This window comes from Mesocricetus auratus, unplaced genomic scaffold, assembly GCF_017639785.1.
Source record: "Mesocricetus auratus isolate SY011 unplaced genomic scaffold, BCM_Maur_2.0 Super-Scaffold_6723, whole genome shotgun sequence".
Classification (NCBI taxonomy): Eukaryota; Metazoa; Chordata; class Mammalia; order Rodentia; family Cricetidae; genus Mesocricetus; species Mesocricetus auratus.
Window position 1 is genome coordinate 3,320,416 of NW_024429183.1, and position 14,865 is coordinate 3,335,280.

At 57.0% G+C, this 14,865-nt stretch overlaps 1 protein-coding gene across 9 annotated transcripts in view; it reads right to left on the reverse strand.

Moving 5' to 3' along the window:
- Positions 1-14,865, reverse strand: part of Gse1 (Gse1 coiled-coil protein) — a 337,797-nt gene that overhangs the window by 14,554 nt on the left and 308,378 nt on the right. For 5 of the 9 annotated variants that reach the window (XM_013115648.3, XM_040735846.1, XM_013115651.3 and 2 more), the window contains 5 exons: positions 14,128-14,346; positions 4,899-5,098; positions 1,666-1,838; positions 1,032-1,229; positions 170-361 (listed from right to left, as the gene is read on the reverse strand). In XM_013115648.3, the coding sequence (XP_012971102.2) occupies positions 170-361; positions 1,032-1,229; positions 1,666-1,838; positions 4,899-5,098; positions 14,128-14,346 (982 nt within the window). The remainder of the gene's footprint in view (positions 1-169; positions 362-1,031; positions 1,230-1,665; positions 1,839-4,898; positions 5,099-14,127; positions 14,347-14,865) is intronic. The other 4 variants (XM_040735849.1, XM_021228990.2, XM_040735872.1 and 1 more) reach the window with 1 other exon arrangement.

Here is a 14,865-nt window from a genome sequence, read left to right on the forward strand (position 1 = left end):
TGCAGGTCCATGCCCCAGCTCAAAGTGGGACCAGCCACATGCAAACCTCCCTCCTCGGGCCCACACATGGAGAGCCCCCACCACACACACACAGTGCCTCTGGGCCAGGCCCTGCTGACGGACTGAAGCATGCTCTATGGTTGCCCCTTTGCTCGAAGGCACGGCTTACCTCTCTGCACTGAGGCTGGACATCCGTTCCGAGTGCAGCGCTGCCAGGGATGAGTGTGAGAGCTCAGGTGGGTAGCGGACCCCAGAGAGGTGCAGGTGCATGGCTGATGGGTGCAGCGGAGGCAGGGAACCAGGAGTGGGGATGGGGTAGAACGGAGACCTTAAGGCTGACAGGCAATAGGAGTCATCCATCCTGTAGAGGAAGATGGGACTGGTGTGGGTCATAGCCACAAATGGTAAGCCTGCCTAGCAGAGGCAAGGCTCTGCACCGACTCCCTAGCACCGCAGGAAAAAGGCTAAGACCCAGGCAGGCGACAGGGGCTTATGCTTCCCTGCTGGGTGAGTCTACTGTTCAAGCAGGCTCAGCTCCACAGAGGCTGCAGGCAAAGGCAGAGGCCACTAGGAACTGACCACATTGGCACCAAGGACCTCCCAGATCCTGGGTAAGTAGGAAAGAGGGGGCAGACCGGCTGCGAGCAGAGGCCTCTGGTGTGACACTGTGACTAAAGGCCAGTCAAGCTGGGAGCTTCTGTAGTAGGAGCTCACGGCCTGACTCACCAGGGTCTCCGTCACTGTCTGGCCACACTCACTGCGAATGGTTCCTAGCTGCCATGAGGCCGCCATGGAGAAGCGGGAACTGGGGAGCAACAGCAGGCGGCTGCAGGCTCATCCACCGCCACTCGACTGAGGGCCAGCAGATATGCTTGGACTAAACTCAGCTGGGATCTGGGGAAAGGTAGGGGGACGGACCAAGTCTCCTTTGGGTGTCTGGCCTCAGGCCCTGGGAACACCTGACCTGAGAAGTTCTGTCTTGCTGAGAACAGATAAGCGTGTGGACAGTGTGTGAGTGTGGCAGGCCTTACCTGAAGGCCGGGTGGGGGAACGGGTGTGGGGCCAGGTAGCTGGGGTGGTAGTAGGCAGCAGCGGTGGCTGGGTCCAGGCCAAGTGGAGGCAGGGAGGACATGCGTAGGTCCTCAGCCGTGTGGTAGGGTCGGAAGCTTCTCAGGTAGTCCTCAGTCACCGTGCTGGGGGGTACCACGTGATGCACAGGCCGCTGGAGGCTATGGAGAAGAGGCGGGAGAGTGGAGGGTCCACTTTGATCTGGGAAACATGTCATACTCCCCAATGGTTCGAGGCCGCTCCTGCCTCTTCACCTCCCAGCAGGCCCAGGTCCTGCCTCTTTATAATGAGGGTCAGCTCCGGCCCAGATACACAGAAGGGCAGCTGCCAGGCCCTCAGACCTATCTGGCCCTTAAAGTCCCCACCAGTGGACGGACACAGCTGCTAGTGGGACTCTCTGTGCCCAGACTCAGAGGATGGGTTTAAATGTGGCTAGGGAAAGTGTTAAGTCCCAGCATAGAGTGGACCACGAGCTCAGATGGGGCCAAGGACTTCAGGGCAAGCAAGCCAGGGGCCACCAGCGGCGCCCTACATCAGCTGGTGCCGACGCCGAGCCTGCCCGGAGCCACTCTGCGGCCTCCCTAGCCTGGCACTTACTTGAGTGGTTGGAAGCGGGAGTCTTGTACAACTGAGCTGGGGGAGAGGCCGAAGGGGTATGGGGTGCTGAGCAGGTGGGAGGGGATGGCTGGGCCTGCTGCCTTCTCCTGAGCTAGAGGGGGCTCCACGAGCAGGCGCTCCCGACCACTGCTGCTGCCTCGTGAGGCAGAGTCCTGTGGGAAGAAGACACAGCATTAGGGTGTGGGGAGCCAGCCAGGTCCAGAGAGGCCTCTGTTTAGCTCATATATCATAGAAGCATCCTTCCTCTAAGGTTTTCTTTACCAAAAAAAAAAAAAAAAGTCACAAAAGAGGTATCTCTGGAGAAGGCATGGGGTAAGGAAAGTGTGGCTTCCCACAACCAACCCCACATGGGGTAGTCACGAGGTCTCAGCACAAACACCCTGGGGACCTACAACTTAAGATGCAGCTAAGCTAGCAGCTATCCTGGACACTGGGGACACTCTTTCGTACATTTGGGCTGTGGGACCCCAGGAGCAGTCCGCAGTAGCCCCAGGGCCTGGGGAGAGCCAGCCTCACGCTGTCCTGTACACAGTAGCATCCAACCTGGAGGAACCAGACCAAGCAGCCCTGCCTGCCTGTGACTAGGAAGGAAACCAATGAGGACACGGGAAAGAGACACACTGAAGGCTAGGAACTCTGATGACACCAACTACCACAGAGACCCCGCACCATTCTCAGGCCCCTCTCTCATCCTTCAGGACAGAGGCCCCGCAGGAGCAGCCAGCAGTACTCATGAGGGACACCAGGCCCTCGGGCTGACACTTGCTGAGTCTGTGGTGTGACTGTTAGGCACATAGTAGCCGAGCACAGTAACGCCGGCTGTCCCTGGAGACAGGCCTGCCAGCTCTTCCTGGACTCATGTCTTGCTGTCCAGGACAGTGAGTGGTGGCACCCCCAAGTCATCTAGCACTGTGAGGGTGACGGTCACTGCTGTATCACCAGCTAAGCCTCTGTGTGCGAACTGAGGGGGCAGGTTTCCACAGCACCTTCGGGCTCCATTCTCGCAGAGCCTAACACAAGCCCTCCTGCTCCCCAGACAGCCCGCCACGATTAAGTGAGGAAGACAGGCTGCTGATTGAATTTTTAATGAGCAGCAACATCTGTTTCCTTCCCAGAGTATAGCAGCAGGCTGTCTGGGCTCCCGGTGGGGTCCTCACGGGTTCATGACCTCTGGCCTGCCCTTCTCAGGAGGGGCATTCACACAGTGACCATAAAGGTGGGGGGCACTCATCCCACCCACACCAGGACAAACAAGGAGACTAGAAGAACGGCCATCAGGCTCTAACCAGGGCCTGGCTGAACTTGAGCCAGACACCAGGGACAGGTCATCGGGAGCTAGGGTGCTGCACGGGTCATGGGGAAGGAAAAGAGCAGGCTTGGTGGCCGTCCCAAGGCACTGCACGCCTGGCTGTGGCAGACAAGACACATCTGTAGCGCTGCTTGACACAGCTGCATCCACGAAAGGCAGCGGCGGGGGGAGGAGGGAGCTGTCATTCTCCAGTGATTAGAGCAAGGTCTCCACAGTCGGGCAAGTGGGACATGCCTGTTAGCTTCAAAACAGACCGTTTTCCATTTCATCTCTCCTCGCGCGGCTTCCACTGCCTGGTCACCCCTGGAGCAGGGCCCTGGAGCCTCCCCCCCTTGACTTCCAACAGTGGATACAGCCTCCAGAGGCTGCTAGTGACTCCCGGCCACACTGCAGGGAGAGCCGCATCCCCGCCCTCCTGGAAAGGATTAAGCTCTCTGCTGAGCTCTAAGCATCATCTGCTCATCCGCCGCGCTTGTCGCCCTCCCTGGTGGCACACAGGTCTCATTAACTGCAGCGTGAACTGCTGGAGCAGAGCCATCACAGCTTTCTCTGGGTTACTAAATGTTTCTGAGGCGGTAAGGACCCTCTGAGGACAGTGACAGGCTCCAGGCAGAGGAGTCACGAGGCAGAGGCACAGGGACAGGGGACATGCAGGCACACATGAGGTGTCTTGGACCTGAGCCAGGGGCTCCAATCAGTGGAGGCTCCAGGCTCAAGGGAGGAACAGGAAGTGACCTCCTACAAGCTTCTATCAGGGGTGGACCCAGAGCCGGCTAGCCACCAGGCAAGCCGGCTGCCCAGGGAAGGGAAGCTGTATGGAGGAGCGGACTCATTGTCTGAGGTCAAGGCTGAGCTCTGGGAAGAGTCCACAGACAGGAGACCATGGTGACAACTTCTCTGACCTCTCTTAAATCAGGATAGGATGGTTCTAGGCTTCTCTAAGCCAAGCTGAAATTCAGGGACAGACTGACAGACAGGCTTCCTGTGGCAACTGCTACTCTAGCCGTAGGAGGAACGTGCCAAAGCTGGCCCCAAGCTTCTTTCAGGAGTCTGCCGGATGCTGGGGGTCAGGGGAGGGCACGGACACCCAGCAGACCGGTGGGGCAGATGCCTATCCTGCCCCAGCCCAGCTGGGGAAGAGATGCTCTCGTCCCCTCCCCCTCCATCTTTGTGGTTTAATTAGTACTTCCTAGCAGTACAATCCCTCTGGGAATGGGGCTGGAGAATCCAGGGAAAGCCACAGCTGACAGCGGTTCTTAATTAGCCAGGCCCCTCCAGGCGCCAGGCGGGTGGGAGGCCCAGCAGAGGAAAGGAGAAGCTGCAGGCAGCGGCTCCTCCGGTCCAGTTAGCTTAGTATGTGGCCAGCTGGGAGACTGCAGATGCCTAAGACCCCTCACGCTGGGACCAGGGACTATCAACTGGCCTACACTCTCGTCCCTACTCCCCAAAAGCAGTGACAACTATTGTCTACTCAGAGTCCCAAGGCTTAGACACCACCTTAGGCACTTTATGGTATCTCAGCCTGGTGCCTCTGAGTAAGTATGTCTTCACAGACCCCTGAAGAAGTGATTACAGTCAAGGCCACCAGAGGACATACCATCCCCTTCCCTGCCCCTCACGCTCTGGCTTCCTAAACCAAGAAACATGTGTGAATGTGTGTGTGTGTGTTGGGGGGTACTCTGTCACAAGACTGATGTTAGGGTTACCTTAATCCTAGCATCTTCCAGTACTGGGTGCATGTCAAGCCTACCTTCTACCTTGCACAAGAGTCTAGAGGACCAGGGTGAGGGGCCAACCCTGCCCACAACCTCAAGTTCCTGACCGAGCTGTGGACAGAAGTCAACTCCCTTCAGGGACATTCCCTGCCCCCATCATGACTACATCTCTGAACTGGGCCACTCACCTGGCGGCTCTCGCTTCTCCAGACTCCATTGACGGTTTTGGTGGGCGCAATAGTGACCACAGGGGGAGTGCTGGGGACACTGTGACCCCCAGGGGGCACAATGATGGGACCCATGGGCACTCTCTTGGGCGTGCTGGCTGGAGAGCTGTGGTTGGTAGCTGGGGAGGACACCGGGGACGATTCGCTGCTCAGTGAAGACCCTGTAGAAAGACAACACGGAAGCTCAGGAGCTACGTCACTGCCACACTGCCCACAGTACCCACACTTCTGCAATTCCAGAACTCTCCCTGGGAGTGAAGCCCCAGGTGGCCAGGCAGGGAAGAACCCACAGCTATTCCGCATGGGCTCAGGACCCAGTAACGCTAGCCACTCAGTATTGACTCTCTGCACCCAAGGAGGATGGGAAGCAGAGGCCAGGTGTGGTCAGCAGCCTGGTTTGCTTAAGTACTGGGCAGCTTTGCTGGCCTCCCTCTCAGACTGCCTCTTAGGCCTGGAGGTGGACATCTATTTTTAAATTTAAAAATCTGAGATGTAATTCACTATTTTAAAACCATGCCAATGTGCTTCAGTTATATCCACCATATTGAGTGAATAGTAGAATATTTCCATCCCAGAAAAACGTAACATCCCTTCCCCAGCAGCAAAGGGAGGCAGGTGTGTATATGTGGGTTTAGTTCTTGGGGTGTCAGTTCTATTGGGGCACAATAGTTTGGGGATGACCTCAGTCAGATGGCCAATGCTGACACTGGGACCCAGCCTTGCTCTGTGCCAGCTGACATGGGGCTCTTCCCTGGGGCAATCCTGCCATCTACAGAAAGAGCTGTGTACACAGGCACAGAGAACCTCCTCCAAACAGTTCCAGCCAAGCAGCCCTCTTGTTCACATGCCTAACAGGGCCAAATCCAGGTGGGCAATGAGGCCTGAGGGCCACAGCCTAAGGAAGGAGCCCACCCCAACCCCCAGTTCTCAAGATGGGCAACAAACCCACAGCCCATGCCCTAGGAACTCTGTAGTCCCTGTCCTAAGGCTGGGCAGGGCAAACTCTGCCACAGTGACGGTCCAGGGAAAAGGCTTAGAGACACACTGGCTTAGGAGGCCAGCTTCTGGAATCTGCAGCTGGCAAGCCACAGGGCTGGTGCAGCCAGGCCTGGGGACTGACCCTGAGGACCTTGGGAACAGGCTAGCTACCCCACCATTCATGAGTCAGGGGACAGCTTGGCATCGTAAGCCTCCCTGGATCCAGTAAGGCAGGCACCCCTCTGGGCAGCTGGGAAATCCTGCCGTCTTCTAAGAGGCAGACAGCAACACCCTAGGGCTGCAATGCCAACCTGGGTATGTATGTGTTCAAAAGTGACAGCTCCTGACAACCACAGAACGTTGAGAAAGTCTGATATGAATCGTGCCTGCAGCCAAAGGCTGGCTACACCAAGTCCCATCCTGGTCTGTTCTATAACAGAACGCCCCTGACAAAGCCTCCAGTCACTCATGAGAAGCCACCAGGAGCAGAAAGAGCCAAACTGAGCACACGCACTGTGGGGCACAACCACCTTGTTCAGGACACAGTAAGGCAGGAGCCAACTTTCAGACAGGGTCTTACTATAGTCCAAGCTAGCCTGGATCTTACCATCAGGTGTGTCTTCCCATCCCAGGCTTAAAAACGCAATCACTTTCAATTAGTTTTAGGAATTATAAATCTCCCAAAACAACAATCTGCTTGGTTTTGTCTGCACCCTTCCCAGGAGACCCCATGGTATTGTACACTGTCCGTTTCTGCAAATGTTTGTGCGTAGGTGCACATGTGTGCTAATGTGCATGCAGTGACCAAACTATGACGTTGGGTGGATTCCTCAGGAGCACTGTTTACTTTGTTTTTAAGACAGGCTCTCTCATTGGCTGGAGCTCACTTGTCAGGCTAGACAGAGAATCCCAGGCCTTTGCGTGTCCTCACTTCCCAGTGCTGAGATTAGGAGTGTGAGACCCCATGGCCGGCTTTAAAAATGTATGTTCTAGGGCTCACACACGTGTCTACAAGCATTTTACCAACTGAGTTATTTCCCTGGCAACTCTCTCTGGAGCCCCGGCTGGTCTGGACTCATGGCAATCCTCCTGCCTTAGTCTTTTGAGCCCTGAGATGAAAGGCAGAGAACCCTCCAGCAAAGCAGGATTGCACGCATCACCACCATCAATCTGAGACCATTTTTACAACCTCCAAAGAAACGGGCGTGCCACCCTTAGCCATGCCTGCTCGACCCCGGCATACAGCTTTGCAGGCCCTGGGACTCCCTGGCCCCTTCTCCTGCTGTATGGTGTCTCCTGCACTAGAACGCCATCCATGCCTCAAGTTGCTGACCCTCCCCGAGGGGGACTAGTCACCAGTTTCTCAGCCAAAGGACAGGAGCCTGGGCCTACCTGACACCTATGTGAATAGTAGCTACCTCACACTGCATAGACACTAACACAGGAGCAGGGAGCGTGCTATCTGCATGCTGGAGCGGAAACAGTTAACACCTCCACACAGAAGGCCACCAGTAGCCTAAGCACAGGCTGTTTCATACTGCAGAAGCTGGGCCACAGTTGAGGATAGGTAGGTGGAAGGGACCCTTCTCAGTGTGCCTCAGGCCAGTAAACAGGGATCCCCAGGCCCTTTGTGCCCAGTTTGCATGGGAGGAACCTCCAAGACAGCCAGCTCGGCTGGGCCCCGCCCTGTCCCACCCCATCCTAGAAAGGCAGGTAGAGGACTAGCGCAGGGCAGCGGCTGGTGTGGGGCTGGCTCACAGAGGATGAGGCTGGCCATGGACAATTAGCAGCCTAATCCCATTGGAGGTGGGAGGCCAGCGCTCACCAGCGAGGGCCTTGGGATCAATACCTCACAAGGCGCTGCCAATTAGTGAGGCTGGCGCCTGGCTCCCAGCCCTGTGCTCTCGCTGTGCTGCCGGAGCAGGCAGGTCCGCCATCACTGTAATTAACCGTCGCTATTCAGCCGGAATGGCGGAGTGGGTCAGAGAGCTGGAGACAGCCTACAGATGAAGAGGCGGACGGTGCCTGCATCACCTCTGCTGCCTGATCCCACAGATCAGGCCGAGACCCTACGGGCAGCGCATGCTATTAACAGCTGAGACCCCAAAGGCAAGAGCTTGGGCAGCCCTGGCCAGGTGGCACAGATTTGAGCAGAACCGTACAGCCAACCGCTGAGCACCAAGTGCACGGTCCCTCTCCCTGAATGCGCACGTGCATGTTTATGTTTGTGTGGGTGTGGGGGGCGATTTCAAGTGTTTTCTTTAATTGCTCTCTCTGTAGTTACTGAGTCTCCCATTGAACCTGGAACTCAGCTGATGTGACTGGCTCTGTAGTTATCGAGTCTCCCATTGAACCTGGGACTCAGCTGATGTGACTGGCCAGCTGGCCCAGGCTTCCTTCCACCTCTGCCTCCTACACAGGTTCTAGAGAGCTGAACTCAGGTCCTCACATGTGTACAGCAGGCACTTTATCCCCAGCTCCCAAAGCCCAGCCAATGAGGAACACAGGAAGCGAACCCTGTCTATCTGGGGCTTGACTGTCATCTGTAGCACAATACCTTGCTCAGTGAGGGAAAGGAAGAGCTGTTGAACCAATAGGATCAGAACAGGGTATCAGAACAAGCCCTTGACTCCCAAGGGCGGGGGGATCTTTTCCCTAGTGGAGCTAAAATCCCAAGGATGGCCTGAACAGACACAGCCCCTCCCCACGTGACGGAGACACAGGTAAAGTCCAGAGGGTTTCCAGTTCCAGCCTTTGCCAATAAAGGACCTACGGAGTGCCCCCAACCACAGGGCAGGCGAGCCCAGAGGTCCCTGTATCCGTTTCTACGGTTACTGGCTGTCCCTGGCCAGCTTTGACATAGCCTCTGAGTGGGCGGAAGCTGCCCTGCTATGCATCCCAATGCCAGGGTCATTCGGAAAGTCTTCATGGGAAGCCACGTTGTCCAGGCAGTCCGCTGGGCCTGCAGCCTGATTTCTGCTGGTAGAGGGGGCTCCCGTATCTCAGGGGCTGTTCCTCTCTTCCCTGTAGACTGAGCTACTGCCATCAGCCAATTTGGGGTGGGGAGGTTATGTCAAGGGACAAGAAAGAAAGTCCAACCAGCTCTATGGCCAACTTCTACTCGAGTAAGGTGAGTGCCAGCAGCGAAGGGCCTAGGATCAAAGGCATAGTGACGAGCACCAGGCAGGGAAGCCCCGTGGAGCCCCCACAGGCTCCTGTGTGGTACAAACACCCAGGCATGCAGCAGCAAACACTAGAGATGGCATCAGACATGACGGCAGCTTTGAGGACCACAGCCAAACAGAACCACAGGGTGGTGATACACTGCTGGACAGGCCTCCCTCCTGCTCTGCCAGCAGGTCTCCACGCATGGTGCAGACCTGAGGCTGGGTGGCCTTCGTGCCCAGCTGTGTTGGCAGGTGCTGAGGTCCTGTACCCAGGGCCAGTCATTAAACCCAAGTCAACAAACAGGAAAGTGCTTTGACCTCAGAGGAACACTTTCCAGGGCTACTTGACAGGCAAAGAACATGACTTACAGCACCAGTCCAGAAGAACGGAGGTCAGGAGGAGTCAGCAAGAGTCCCTTGGGTTGGGCTCTGCCCCAGTGCCACCATGTTGGGACACTCCAAAGAGTGGAGGGGGTGGTGTAGACAGAGTGAGGAAGGGTAGACAGCAGAGGGGCCTTGGGGACGGGATGTCATCCTGTCATCAGCCTGCTTGCCTCCTGTCACCTCTGGGCCAACTGTGGCTATGGACTCTTTCGATGATTTTTCCTGCCCTCCCTGGTCTCTTGCACAATTGCTAACCCCACTGCTCACACCTGAGCCACAGACAGATGGGGCTCCAGACACCCTCAGAGACGCCTCCACCCTGCCAGCCGCAGACTGACAGGCAGGCAAGCATGCCAAGCAGGCCATTTGTTTTGTTGTTTTCTTTGAAAGAGGCAGATTTCCAAGGAGATGCACATAGGATGTGTTGCCTCCACCCAGCCCACCCTGTAGCAGACACGTAAGCAGGTGGGAGCTACCAGGACTCAACACAGAGGGATGGTGCCCAGTTTCTGCCTCTCCTGGGACTGAATATGGATTTCATCCACTACCCGTGGTAACTGGATACCCCCGGGTTACAAGGCCTGTGACAAGTCGGGCAGGCAGCAAAGACTACCAGAAGGCTCAGAGCACTGGGGATACCTAATCAGAAGTTTAGCCACTGCAGCCGACCCTTGTCACTCTGTTCCCCCGCCCCCGGTGACAACACAGTGAACAGTATGTATATGAACATTCTTTCCCCCATGTGCTTACAAGGAAAGAGGGGGCCCAAGGCCCCAGGTGTCCTAGAACGGAGGGTGCACGCAGCTCTGAGTGCTGTGTGGGCCTCCCGACAATCAACTAAGGACATGTGGGCTCCCGTTGCAGCCCCACCCCCCTCAGCAGACGGCACCAGGGCCCCATGGGAGATGAGCAGATTGTCACACAGCTTGGGCCCTGCCTGGCAGCACCCGGCTTTCTCTCTCACAGGTGGGGGCAGTGAAGGGGGCTCTACAGCTTGCTCTCCACAGAGGACAGAGAGACTTTGCCTGGGCCGCTCTACTGCCTATGGGGCCAGGCTGGTGGTTTGAGACGTGGCGCCAGGTGTGAGTTCCCAGGTTTCCAGGGGCTCCCCGTGCCCCTTACCCAGTAACTTAACAAGTCCAAACACTCTGAGGACCCTTGCTCCTCTAGGAGTTGGGAAGCACAGAGAGATGGAGACCCCCTCCCCCCACAGGGCAGCAGGACAGGGCTGACAGGTGTGCCCAACACCAGCCTCCTGAGCCGGGCTCTGACACTGGGGAAGATGAGATCTGTGCTGAAGAGCCTCTGGTGGGGGAAGGGCAGTGCCACTCTGAGAGGCTGAGTCCCATCCTGTACATCTGAGAAGCTATAGCTGTCACAACACATGGATGGGAGCAGCTTCAGGACTGTTGAGCAGCCTGGGGACATCTTTTGGAGTCTGCAGTGAAGTGGCTAGGGCATGACAGACCCAGGGGTCCGGTCTGGGGAGGGCCTTACTTAAACCCGTAGCCTAATGCTCCTTCCAGAAACCAGAATACAAGCTGGGATGCTCTCTGTGTCCTCCTCCCCCCCTCCTAGGAAGTCCACACGTGGTACCACAGGGAGGCCGGAGGAGATCAGTGGGCCTGTAGCTGCCTAGGCCTGACCAGGTCAAGAGAGCCACTGCGGTGGGAACATTGGCTCACTAGACTCCCCTAGGTATTCCTCAGTGTAGAGACTGAGGACATTAGCACCGGTTTGAGCCTGGAATGCAGGACTACAGTCAGGGGCAGTAGGACTGGGAGGTGGTGACAGGGACAATCAGGGGCCCCAGAGAGAGCAGACAGGGAGCAGTCATCAGGGTCACATTTATTGCACAGTCTCTGTCCATTCTGTATGTTCTCACTAGACCAGACTATACACTAGAGGCAGTGAGCTCGCCCTAAGGAAGAGCAGCAGCTCAGAGAATTAAGCCAACCTGCCAGGGCACACAGTCAGTAATTAAAGGTGCCCGGATGTGCACTGGACCTGGCTGGGCTAACTGAAGATAGGCTAGGGCTCCCACCTGGCCCAGCTGAGTGTGACTGAGCCCATACCCTGTGATACCCCCATGGGGCCCATGGAGGACTTGGGAGGGGCTGGCTTCTCTTTTCTCTCCTCCTGCCTTTCTCTCGGGGCAGAGCAAATGAGACGGCATGCTGACTGCAGCGTTGTCTGGATTGAATTTTTAAACTGTACCCTCGAGACAGGATGAAGACAGACATCAGCCATGGAAGCCTAGGCGAGCACGGTCAGATGGCTAAAAATACAACAGTGTTTCCCAGGAAGGGTGGGCATGGGGCAGAGCTTGGGGGGGATGACACAGAGCAAGCCCCTGCAAAGGCAACAGCACCGCTCCGGAAATTCCGCCCCCCCCACTAAGATCCTTCCACTGCTGGAGTGGGTCAAGAGCCACCACAGGCTGTCAAGCTAGACAGCTCAGACGCCTGTCTTGTGGGGTCCTCAGAACACAAGCCCGGAACTACCTAAGATCAGTGTCCTCAATCTTCAGACTCAGCTTCCTCTCCCAGTGACGCAGACAGAGGATGGAGAGTGATGAGACATCGGGTGTTGGGCCCAGTGAGGGCACATGGCCCACCTGCCTGCCTTCCCATGTGATCAGCACGGGAAGGGCGGATGAAAGGATGGAACAGCTAGGGTAGGGACTACATACATGGCAGACGCATGACCCCAGTCTGGCCCTATCAGAGCAGGCTAAGGGGCTGGGGACTTGGGGCTACACAGAAAAACCCTGCCTCAAAAGCAACAACTACAAACTTGAAAATATGGCTTGGGAGTGAAGTAGTCTGGGAGCACCTGCCTGGCAAGAGTTTCGAAGCCCAGGAGGCAAATTCAGCCCTCCCAAGCCGTCGGACCCAGTCCCCTGCACCACGCTGGTGGGCACTGAACAAGGAGCTTCCTCCTTCCATAACTGCTTGAGATTCCTAGTTCTAGCTCTTCAAGTCCTCCAAAACTTCTCAACAACTGGAAGCAGCAGGGAACAGGAGGATTCAGTACTATTGACACTGAACTCACTATGTGACCCCTCTAAACTTTAGCTTTAGTATTTGTATGACACACCATCCCAGTAACGCTACCAAGTCAACAGCCTGGTCTGAGTTGAGGTGGTGAATGGCTAGGGGTCCTGGCAACACAAATGAGGACGAGCAAACTAGGGGGTAGGCCTTCGCCTCGCTGTGCTGTCAAGATGCCCGCAGTTTCCAGCAAGTAGCCGACAAAGAGCCTGGCCTGGCTGAACATCAGAGTCACTGCCAGGATGTCCCGGGGTTCCCATAGACACCAAGCACCCCGAGCCTGAGGTTCCCATCTGCACATGGGGAAGACTCAGGAGACAAGCCAGCGGACACAAGCCTTAGTCAGCAGCACGGCTAGCCCCATCCGTCCTGTCCCAATGTGGCACAATGTTCCTAGGCACCAGGTGCCCAGGTCACAGCCAAGAGAGGGCAGGCTTGGTGGACGCTGCACCTGCTGTCCACCGTCTACCCTATTTCCATTCACTGAGGCCCGCAGTCTCTGGCACTCGGCCTGCCAACTGGCCCTAGGATTACGCTGGATGCTGGGACAGCCCAGGACAGCAAACATGGTCAGCTTCTTCCTCAGGTTCACCAGAGCCAGTCTAGCACCCAACAAAGGTGGGCTGGCTCAGAGAGGCCTGCACTGGGTGGAGGTGGGCACCGTCCCTCCTGCTCTGGCATCCCTACTGCCATTCCAGCCATGCCTCCACCTCTGCTTGTACCCAAGGCAGAGAAGACTGGGAAATCAGGAAACCCTGGCCTCCACATTCAGAGTATACCTCCATTCGTTCCTCTGCAAGAAGCCTGAGTGCAAGCCAGGCCACTGATGGCCCCTGCACCATCCCCGGGATCTGGGCCTTGGGACTTTGAGACAAAGCAGACTGCACCTGGGTTCCCATGCTTTGGCTACCTGCCCCTGAGCAGTAAGTCCAGGAGGTGCCAGAATCCAAAGGGCTCAAGTGTGCAGGCATAAACTGACCCATCTGTGTCATTGGCAGTCCCCGACCAGCATAGCACCGCAGGGCACAAGTGTCCCAAAACCAGAGCCAAGGGGGCCTAAAGAGAGCCTCGTGTATCAACAAGAAGATTAAATTCAGAAAGGATCAGCCTCTGCCCAAAGCAACACAGCATGTCCCAGCTCAGGAGGCTTCAGAAGACAAATCTCTGGTCCCTCTAGGGTATGTAGCCACCCTATCACAAGGAAGAGAGCCATAAGGGTATAGACTATGGTGGGGTTGGCTATACCAGAAACCCCATGCCCTTTGCCAGACCAGGGACTGAGGGCGCACAGCCCACGGCAAGTCCACTTGCCCATCAATGAGCTCCTACAGCGGCCACCGAAGCTGAGGAGGCAGGCAGAGAGGAAGGCACAGTGAAGCAGGGTGGAGGGCTGGGGTCAGGGCCAGAGTTATGATGACAGCAGCACCCAGGCTGACCCTGCCTGGATGTGGTGGTGGCGGTGGGGCACACACAGGTGCACTAGAGGCTGCACAGACAGCCGTCTCCTGTGGCCATGCCAGCCAGAGAGATGCACTTGCGGGCGGGCGGGCAGGCAGGCAGGCAGGCAGGCGGGGGCATCCCGTGAGCTGGTGGCCTGGTGCCTCTTACCTCTGGGCTCCTCTGCCTGTTTGGCGAGCTTGCGCAGCGCGGCAGCAAAGCTGGAGGATGGCGCGGCCTGGGCCGACAGCGTACTGCTGGTGGCCGGGCTACCGGTGGGCACCAGGGCGCCATTGAGTGGTGAGGGGGTGAGGGGGTTGACGGTGGCGGTGGTCCTGGTCGCCGTGGAAAGCATCCCTACTGAAGGGGACTTGGGCTCATGGCTCATGCCTGAAACAGGAAAAGAAGAACCAGTGTCACCCAGAGAGCAGAGCGCCAGCACCAGAGGGGCTGCAGCAGCAAGAGCCGAAGGCCACAAGAGCAGAGCACAGCCAGCGCTGCAGACAGCAGGCCCATTCCCACAGTTCCACTGGCCCCACGGGGTGAGGGCACCCCAATGATGCTGGCCCCTGGATCAGCTCTCCAGAACCAAGCCTACAGAGAACACCCCAAAGCGTCACATGCAGGGCGCCACCAGACCCAAGTGTTGAGGAGGGAGACTGAGGCAGGGTCTGGGGCACCAATGAGACAACACAGCAAGCAGCTGACAGTAACGGGGCGTGGGACTACCAGTCATCTGCAACAACGCCCAAGAGGCCTGCACAAGTGTCCCCTATTACAGGAAGGAAACCGAGGTCTACATGTACCCAAGGCCCCAGTGGGGTCAACACAAATGACACAGCACCCATCACTGCTCAGGCCGGCCTGGGGTCCTATCTCCCCTTCATTCTCCTGATCGCCAATCTCTCC